The sequence below is a fragment of the Oncorhynchus masou genome, chromosome 8 (genome assembly GCF_036934945.1).
Source record: "Oncorhynchus masou masou isolate Uvic2021 chromosome 8, UVic_Omas_1.1, whole genome shotgun sequence".
Classification (NCBI taxonomy): Eukaryota; Metazoa; Chordata; class Actinopteri; order Salmoniformes; family Salmonidae; genus Oncorhynchus; species Oncorhynchus masou.
In genome coordinates this window covers 15,109,152-15,119,848 of record NC_088219.1, presented here as the reverse complement: position 1 = coordinate 15,119,848, position 10,697 = coordinate 15,109,152, and the positions used below count along the sequence as shown (strand labels likewise).

General features: G+C 44.4%; 1 protein-coding gene across 1 annotated transcript; it reads left to right on the top strand.

Annotated features, from left to right (window-relative positions):
- The first annotated feature begins 1,466 nt into the window (after nt 1–1,466).
- On the top strand, nt 1,467–2,574 carry LOC135543763 (keratin-associated protein 5-4-like). Its single transcript, XM_064971115.1, has 2 exons — nt 1,467–2,069; nt 2,503–2,574. The coding sequence occupies exons 1-2, from the start codon at nt 1,467–1,469 to the stop codon at nt 2,572–2,574; spliced, it is 675 nt and encodes a 224-aa protein (XP_064827187.1).
- The last annotated feature ends 8,123 nt before the right edge of the window (nt 2,575–10,697 follow it).

The window sequence follows — 10,697 nt, the reverse complement described above, 5'->3', positions numbered from 1 at the left end:
CTGTGTCTCCAGGGCGGTGTGATGTGTGCCGTGTGTGTATATCTGTAGTATACACTAGATTACCAACACTCACACTTGTCTTTTCTTACTAGCTCTGACTTACTTATTGTGGGATAATTTCTTTGCTTACTTTAGTCTAATTTATACCTGGTGCTAACAAGTGTTGTTTGTCCTGATCTTATCTACAAATGTCTACAAATGGTAGTAAAATTGGTCTTTTATCCATCCACTGTGTCCGCTTCTTGAACAGATTTCCTGGTGCCTCCATGTATGCAAATTACTTGACAGATATTCTTTCAAAATAGAATGTATTCATTTATTTTAAGACAATGGTTGATGCCATAAGTCAATGGTGCTACCTGTCAATGATGTTAGAGACTGGTATAATAATGATTTAAATGGTTTGACCATCCTGTTCTGTTTACATTTCATTCATATCCAGATACACTTGGTCCCTGACTACTTCCTGAGGTGCTCAGAAAGATCACAATGCGTCTTTTAATCATCTACACCTGTCTAAATGTGGGCACAATCAGAATGTAGCCAAATCAAGGCAAAGGACGCATGTTAGAACCAGGTATAAACGGGGCCTATGACTGTGATATGCAGTTGTCTCTCTTAGCTCTGAATGCACTAACTGTAAGTTAGTGTTTGCTAACTTAATAAAATGTCAAATGTAAATGTCCAGGCCGGTGAGGTGTGAGGTATGTGTGTGACTGTGTAGTATAGTCTGCTATGGGAGGGTACGAGTGGCTATAAGTGTGTAGTTTAGTGTGCTGTCTGTGTGAGTGAGGGTTCAGTATAGTGTGCAGTGCTGTGGTGAATGTCCATGGCTTTGCGGTGTGAGGTATGCAGTGTGGCTCGGGGGCAGGCAGTCAGGCTGTGAGTCAGCTGTCCTCAGAGACTGAGGGTGGAGGGACGGCCGGCCGGGGGGCTCCAGGCTCGGACACATTTCCGTGCTGTTCGCACTCCAGAGGTTCAGTCACCAGCCGGGCCTATTAAATCAAGGGCCCCTTTCCACAAAGACTGCCAATTATGCCCGGCCGAGACGCCATCCTACCTCGTCTCTCACTCTCTCTCTCCCTCCCAGTGTCGATCCCTCCCCTGCTTTCTCTGCCTCTCTCTCTTTTTTCCGTCCTTCTCTCAATTCTCGCTCGGTCTGCCTCACTCTCCCGGGCTACTGTCCAACGGGAAAACCTGATCTCATCTCTGCCAATCCCCTGGTTGCTGTGCAACTCAAACAGCCGTGTTAGAAAAGGGGGGGAAAGCCCCTGACGTGGGCTGATCTTTGCGGTGGCTGTGGCGGCTGTGACTATGGCTGCTGTGACCATGGCTGCTGTGACTATGGCGGCTGTGACTATGGCTGCTGTGACTATGGCTGCTGTGACTATGGCTGCTGTGACTATGGCTGCTGTGACCTGTGACTATGGCTGCTGTGACTATGGCTGCTGTGCTATGCTGTGACTATGGCTGCTGTGACTATGGCTGCTGTGACTATGGCTGCTGTGACTATGGCTGCTGTGACTATGGCTGCTGTGACTATGGCTGCTGTGACTATGGCTGCTGTGACTATGGCTGCTGTGACTATGGCTGCTGTGACTATGGCTGCTGTGACTGACCATGGCTGCTGTGACTGTGGACTATGCTGTGACTATGGCTGCTGTGACTATGGCTGCTGTGACTATGGCTGCTGTGACTATGGCTGCTGTGACTATGGCTGCTGTGACTATGGCTGTGGCTGCTGTGACTATGGCTGCTGTGACTATGGCTGCTGTGACTATGGCTGCTGTGACTATGGCTGCTGTGACTATGGCTGCTGTGACTATGGCTGCTGTGACTATGGCTGCTGTGACTATGGCTGCTGTGACTATGGCTGCTGTGACTATGGCTGCTGTGACTATGGCTGCTGTGACTATGGCTGCTGTGACTATGGCTGCTGTGACTATGGCTGCTGTGACTATGGCTGCTGTGACTATGGCTGCTGTGACTATGGCTGCTGTGACTATGGCTGCTGTGACTATGGCTGCTGTGACTATGGCTGCTGTGACTATGGCTGCGGCCTCACGCTGGTGCCCCATGGCTGTTCTGGCTGGCTGCCGTTGTCCCCCCACCCCTCTTTCTCTGCAGCCTGGCTCTCTCTCCCTCGCTCTCTCTCTCTGTCCTCCCCCTTTCTGGCCTTCTCTCTGCCTCACATGTCCCCTTGCTACGATGGCGTTTAGTCAATTTGGGGACAGTGCTCTAGCATCAGGAGGGACATTTACAGGACGGGCATGACTTGTAGTTGTACTTCGTATCATGTGGTGTATCCTGTGCTGGGAATTACACCTCAGTGTTTAGAAGATGTGATCAGCCTCTGCCTTGTGTCATTTTCCTTATCTGCTCAGTACATTGATAGAGAAAACCTTAGGATGTGTTTTTGAAAAGATGTAGCTTTTGTTTTTCCCAACATGATACGAGGGCAAATGACATGGAAATGACTCTAGTGATATTTGAATCACTCAGCCTCTGCGTATCCAGGCCCACTGCACCAAGCCAGATAAGTGGAATGGCAGTGGAATGGGGATTCTGGAATGAGGTAGCCACTGTCTGTCTGTCCGTCTGTCTGTATATTTACTGTGTGTGTGTGTGTGTGTGAAAGAGAGAGGGAGTGGGGGCGTGAGGGGGGGGGATTGGCTCTGACAGAGATGCCACAGGGAGGTGACCTCAAGCTGGGCGCCGCTGTGTTTCGTCAACACTCCTTCCTTCTGCAGAAGACATGAGTCCCCTTGAGACTGCCCCAAGCTTTTCTCCCCCAGCTTTCACTCTCTTACTCTCCCCCTCTCTCTGTCCCCTTTTCCAACCTCTCTCGGTTTTTCTATTCCTCCACAATAATCTTTGACAGAGAGCGAAAGGACAGAGAAGACATTTTCAGCTTTGCTTTGTAGGTTTCTTTTGAACATGATTGAAAGAGTTGTATGTGACCATGCCACTCAATTCAGTCCTGTGTCAGATGCTACATGCCGTTGTCTTGGATACAGGCATTTTCCAGAGGATGGGTCGCCAATAATATCTTCCAGTTTGACCAGTTACTGATGTGTTCATTTGATATCAATGTACTGTGAACCATAACAATGTCTCAGTGACAGAGAAGGTGGGAGAGAAAGAGAGAGAAAGAGTGTGGAATTAAGAGAGAGGAAGAAGGAAAAGAAGAAGGAGAGAGTGGGTAATAAGGAGCAGTGTCTGGGTGAGTGCGACCCTCCCCTCCCCTCCCCTCCCCCCCCCTCCCCTCCCCTCCCCTCCCCTCCCCTCCCCTCCCCTCTCCTCTCCTAATCTCCTGTCCTCTCCCCTCCTCTCCTGTCCTCTCCTCTTCTCTCCTGTCCTCTTCTCTCCTGTCCTCTCCCCTCCTCTCCTGTCCTCTCCTCTTCTCTCCTGTCCTCTTCTCTCCTGTCCTCTCCTGTCCTCTCCTCTCCTTCTCGGTGGGGGTGACAGATGCTTGTTTACCGGCCTAATTATGTCAGCGGAGGGCTGGCTGTCCTCAGAGGCTGTGGCAGGTCACGCAATGGCGCTCTGTCCGTCCGCTCCCCTCGCTCCCTCCATCCACTGAGACCCTGCTAACCTGCCCACTCTGCCCAGACACACTGCCCTTAGGACACAGTGAAGGAGAAGGTCTGTCTGTACCATATAGTAACAGAATATACAGTACCTGTATACTGTTAATACTCCCATAGATGGCAGATCCTATTGTGAACTTTGCAAACATATGTGATCAGCTGAGGGTTTTGTGTCTAAGTTACACTTCCGCTTCATGCTCAGTGGTCCAAGAGCTGAACAAGGTGAGTAGTCTTAGTTGAGGTTTGATTTAGTGGCAATGGGATGCAATGGCAGATCAGGGATTCTTGAAAGACAGGACATTGAACTTTTTTCCCCCAAAAATGTTTCTTAATATTAACAACATTTGAAATATATTTGATAAACCAAAGTATCAGCTATCACACCATGTAAAGGAACAACAACCTCTTAAATCTTTATTTATTTATTTATTTTTTAAATCCAACAAACTGGATTTATGTCAAAAGATTTAAGTGCCTTTAAATGGGGTATAGTCATAGGTGCCAGGCAAACCGGTTTGTGTCAAGGACTGCAACACTGCTGGGTTTTTCACACTCAACCTCCAATGAATTGAAGCTGTTTGTCAAGGATTATAGCTGTGTTTTATGGGGTCTCTAAGTCTCTAATCCAGTTTGCACACCTGGATTGTACAATATTTGCCTATTATTATTTTTTCAAATTCTTCAAGCTCTGTCAAGTTGGTTGTTGATCATTGCTAGACAGCCATTTTCAAGTCTTGCCAGAGATCCAAGCTGATTTAAGTCCAAACTTTAATTAGGCCACTCAGGAACATTCACTCAGTCTTCTTGCTAAGCAACCAGTATACATTTGGTCTCGTGTTTTAGGTTATTGTCTTGCTGAAAGGTGAATTTATCTGCCAGTGTCTGCTGGAAAGCATACTGAACCAGGCTTTCCTCTAGGATTTAAATTAAGTTCATTTTTATCCTAAAGAACTTGCGCTACCCATAACATGATGCAGCCACAAAGCTACCCATAACATGATGCAGCCACCAAGAGACCCATAACATGATGCAGCCACCAAGAGACCCATAACATGATGCAGCCACCAAGAGACCCATAACATGATGCAGCCACCAAGAGACCCATAACATGATGCAGCCACCAAGAGACCCATAACATGATGCAGCCACCAAGAGACCCATAACATGATGCAGCCACAAAGCTACCCATAACATGATGCAGCCACCAAGAGACCCATAACATGATGCAGCCACCAAGAGACCCATAACATGATGCAGCCACCAAGATACCCATAACATGATGCAGCCACCAAGAGACCCATAACATGATGCAGCCACCAAGAGACCCATAACATGATGCAGCCACCCATAACATGAGAGCCCCAGACCCATAACATGATGCAGCCACCAAGAGACCCATAACATGATGCAGCCACAAAGCCACAAAGACCCATAACATGATGCAGCCACCAAGAGACCCATAACATGATGCAGCCACCAAAGCTACCCATAACATGATGCAGCCACCAAGATACCCATAACATGATGCAGCCACCAAGAGACCCATAACATGATGCAGCCATAAAGAGACCCATAACATGATGCAGATACCCATAACATGATGCAGCCACAAAGCTACCCATAACATGATGCAGCCACCCATAACAGATGCAGCCACCAAGAGACCCATAACATGATGCAGCCACCAAGAGACCCATAACATGATGCAGCCACCAAGAGACCCATAACATGATGCAGCCACCAAGAGACCCATATCATGATGCAGCCACCAAGAGACCCATAACATGATGCAGCCACAAAGCTACCCATAACATGATGCAGCCATAAAGCTACCCATAACATGATGCAGCCACCAAGATACCCATAACATGATGCACCCATAACATGATGCAGCCACCAAGATACCCATAACATGATGCAGCCACAAAGCTACCCATAACATGATGCAGCCACAAAGCTACCCATAACATTATGCAGCCACCAAGAGACCCATAACATGATGCAGCCACAAAGCTACCCATAACATGATGCAGCCACAAAGCTACCCATAACATGCTACCCATAACATGATGCAGCCACAAAGCTACCCATAACATGAAGCAGCCACCAAGAGACCCATAACATGATGCAGCCACCAAGAGACCCATAACATGATGCAGCCACCCATAACATGAAGATACCCATAACATGATGCAGCCACAAAGCTACCCATAACATGATGCAGCCACCAAGAGACCCATAACATGATGCAGCCACCAAGAGACCCATAACATGATGCAGCCACCAAGATACCCATAACATGATGCAGAGACCCATAACCAGCCAAAGAGACCCATAACATGATGCAGCCACCAAGAGACCCATAACATGATGCAGCCACCAAAGAGACCCATAACATGATGCAGCCACCAAGAGACCCATAACATGATGCAGCCACCAAGAGACCCATAACATGATGCAGCCACAAAGCTACCCATAACATGATGCAGCCACCAAGATACCCATAACATGATGCAGCCACAAAGCTACCCATAACATGAAGCAGCCACCAAGAGACCCATAACATGATGCAGCCACCAAGAGACCCATAACATGATGCAGCCACCAAGAGACCCATAACATGATGCAGCCACCAAGAAACCCATAACATGATGCAGCCACCAAGAGACCATAACATGATGCAGCCACCAAGAGACCCATAACATGATGCAGCCACCAAGAGACCCATAACATGATGCAGCCACCAAGAGACCCATAACATGATGCAGCCACAAAGCTACCCATAACATGATGCAGCCACCAAGATACCCATAACATGATTCAGCCACAAAGCTACCCATAACATGAAGCAGCCACCAAGAGACCCATAACATGATGCAGCCACCAAGAGACCCATAACATGATGCAGCCACCAAGATACCCATAACATGATGCAGCCACCAAGATACCCATAACATGATGCAGCCACAAAGCTACCCATAACATGAAGCAGCCACCAAGAGACCCATAACATGATGCAGCCACCAAGAGACCCATAACATGATGCAGCCACCAAGATACCCATAACATGATGCAGCCACAAAGCTACCCATAACATGATGCAGCCACCAAGAGACCCATAACATGATGCAGCCACCAAGAGACCCATAACATGATGCAGCCACCAAGATACCCATAACATGATGCAGCCACAAAGAGACCCATAACATGATGCAGCCACCAAGAGACCCATAACATGATGCAGCCACCAAGAGACCCATAACATGATGCAGCCACCAAGAGACCCATAACATGATGCAGCCACCAAGAGACCCATAACATGATGCAGCCACCAAGAGACCCATAACATGATGCAGCCACCAAGAGACCCATAACATGATGCAGCCACCACCATGCCTGAAAAGATGAAGAGTGGTACTCAGTGATATGTTGTGTTAGAAATGCCCCAAACATAACACTTTGTATTCAGGACAAAAATGTATTTCTTTGCCACTTTTTTTGCAGTATTACTTTAGCGTCTTAGGCAAACAGGATACATGTTTTGGAATATTCTTATTATGTACAAGCTGCCTTGTTTTCCTCTGTCATGTATGTTATTATTGTGGAGTAGCTACAATGTTGTTGATCCATTCCTCAGTTCGCTCTTATTACAGCCATTAAACTCTGTAACTGTTTTTAAAATTACCACTGGCCTCCGGCAACTGAGTTAGGAAGGACGCCTGTGTCTTTGTAGTGACTGAGTGTATTGATGCACCATCCAAAGCGCAATTGATAACTTTACTTGCTGTATTTTGAAAGTTATACATTTTGAAATCTTGACTACTGACATGCAAAACATTTTGGGACGATATCAAGAATGGACTAATGAAACAAATACCAAATATTGAGTTTTCCTTTAAGGGGGTTAGCCAACAGGGACAGAGTTGACAACAAATTTTCAAAACAGATATATTTTTGCCTCTAAAAATAGAAGTTCAATACAAAAATTTTTAAAATATAGAAAATGATTCATTTGAAAAACCACAAAACTATTGCCATTTTATCAGATCTTTAAGCACTCTGACAGTTGAAATTAGACAACGATCTGAGTTCATGTTTTGACAAAATGTGAATTTTTCTTCTTCATTTAAGTGGTATACATCGCAGCAATTTTGATTTTCCTCAGTTGTTTTATGACTCTAAACCCTAATCAAAATAAACATATTTGAACCAAAAGTCATATTCTATCAGGGAAGACAGTTCATGGTTGTGACCATGGTGATTCCAATACTGTTTGTTTAAATATATCAAAAGTAGAGAACTTTACAGGCCATTAGTGGTCTTGTTGCACTACAAGTAATGAGGACCTGATTAAGGGGTCCTGATGGTATTGCTGTACCTTCTCATTCCGGATTCATTTAGGATTGTAAACAAATCTGACGTAGTTGACCAAATCTCCGGACAAATTTCTTGGAATCCCAGTTTTAAGGTAAATATTACATGAAGTCAGAGAGGACTATTGCAAGAAATGACATACGATTATATTTCAGTTAATATTCATGTAATTTTTTTTGACACTTTCTTGGGAGAGTTTGAAACTGGGATCATTTGAAAACAGGGTAAAAAATGACGCTTGTGGCCATACCACCCGGAACACGCCTGTTCAAGGTCCGGCATGGTTAGTACTGGGACGGGAGACCACCTGGGAATACCAGGTGCCGTGAGATCCCTCCCAAAAAATGTCATAAGAAACTGGGATCATTTGCTGTGGAAAAGGGTATTTCCAAACTGAGAGCCGACAAGTTAATGAATCATTTTGAAAATATTTTGAAGTCTTATAAGATTCCCCTGAATGATATGCTCAAATAATGCACATTTGTTCAACTATAAAAAATAACGTTTTCCTGCTGCACAAGGATTGTCCCAAATTTCAAAAATCCCTGAGATACATTAATAAAGTGTCATTATGGACTCAATAAATAATTGTCTGTAATGATTCTTCAGAATGTATTTCTCTAATACTCATTGTTTGTATAGTGACTAAATATGTGTATGAATGACTGCAATTTGTGAGTATCTATATGAGCATGGCAGTATCTATATAAGCATGGCAGTATCTATATGAGCATGGCAGTATCTATATAAGCATGGCAGTATCTATATAATCATGGCAGTATCTATATAAGCATGGCAATATCTATATAAACATGGCAGTGTCTATATAAGCATGACAGTATCTAAATGAGCATGGCAGCATCTATATGAGCATGGCAATATCTATATAAGAATGGCAGTGTCTATATAAGCATGACAGTATCTAAATGAGCATGGCAGTATCTAAATGAGCATGGCAGTATCTATATGAGCATGGCAGTATCTAAATGAGCATGGCAGTATCTATATGAGCATGGCAGTATCTATATAAGCATGGCAGTATCTATATAAGCATGGCAGTATCTATATGAGCATGGCAGTATCTATATGAGCATGGCAGTATCTATATAAGCATGGCAGTATCTATATAAGCATGGCAGTATCTATATGAGCATGGCAGTATCTATATGAGCATGGCAGTATCTATATGAGCATGGCAGTATCTATATGAGCATGGCAGTATCTAAATATGGCAGTATCTATATGAGCATGGCAGTATCTATATAAGCATGGCAGTATCTATATGAGCATGGCAGTATCTATATAAGCATGGCAATATCTATATGGCAAATCTATGGCAGTGTCTATATAAGCATGACAGTATCTAAATGAGCATGGCAGCATCTATATGAGCATGGCAATATCTATATAAGAATGGCAGTGTCTATATAAGCATGCAGTATCTAAATGAGCATGGCAGTATCTAAATGAGCATGGCAGTATCTATATGAGCATGGCAGTATCTAAATGAGCATGGCAGTATCTATATGAGCATGGCAGTATCTATATAAGCATGGCAGTATCTATATAAGCATGGCAGTATCTATATGAGCATGGCAGTATCTATATGAGCATGGCAGTATCTATAAGCATGAGCATGGCAGTATCTATATGAGCATGGCAGTATCTATATAGGCATGGCAGTATCTAAATAGGCATGGCAGTATCTTAATGAGCATGGCAGGATCTATATGAGCATGGCAGGATCTATATGAGCATGGCAGTATCTATATAAGCATGGCAGTATCTATATGAGCATGGCAGTATCATAAGCATGGCAGTATCTATATGAGCATGGCAGTATCTATATAAGCATGCAATATCTATATAGCAGCATGGCAGCAGTATATCTGACATATCTAAATGAGCATGGCAGTATCTAAATGAGCATGGCAGTATCTATATAAGCATGACAGTATCTAAATGAGCATGGCTATCTATATGAGCATGGCAGTATCTATATAAGCATCAGTATCTATAAGCATGGCAGTATCTATATGAGCATGGCAGTATCTATATAAGCATCTATATAAGCATGGCAGTATCTATATAAGCATGGCAGTATCTATATGGCAGTATCTATATGATGCATGGCAGTATCTATATGAGCATGGCAGTATCTATATAAGCATGGCAGTATCTATATGAGCATGGCAGTATCTATATAAGCATGGCAGTATCTATATGAGCATGGCAGTATCTATATGAGCATGGCAGTATCTATATGAGCATGGCAGTATCTATATGAGCATGGCAGTATCTATATGAGCATGGCAGTATCTATATGAGCATGGCATGGCAGTATCTATATGAGCACAGTATCTATTGAGCATGGCAGTATCTGAGCATGGCAGTATCTATATGAGCATGTGAGCATGGCAGTGAGCATGTTACATTTCCAACTCTGCCTGTGTGTGTGTGTTCTCCTGCTCTCTGCAGTCCCCACATCTATAATCCCTTTTATTGAAATCCGTGTCACCTGCCGCCCGCGCAGTCCAGTGCCCTGAAGCGCCAGCCGGCTGGCATAGTGACGGGCACTGCGGCGAGAGAGGGAATGAGGGAGAGAAAGAGAGATGGAGAGAGAGAGAGAGAGAGAGAGAGAAAGGGATAACTGAATTATACTGCAAACTGGTCACCACACGTATATGGAGACTTAGATGTCAAATGTGATTCAATATTCAGAGACTGAAGTCT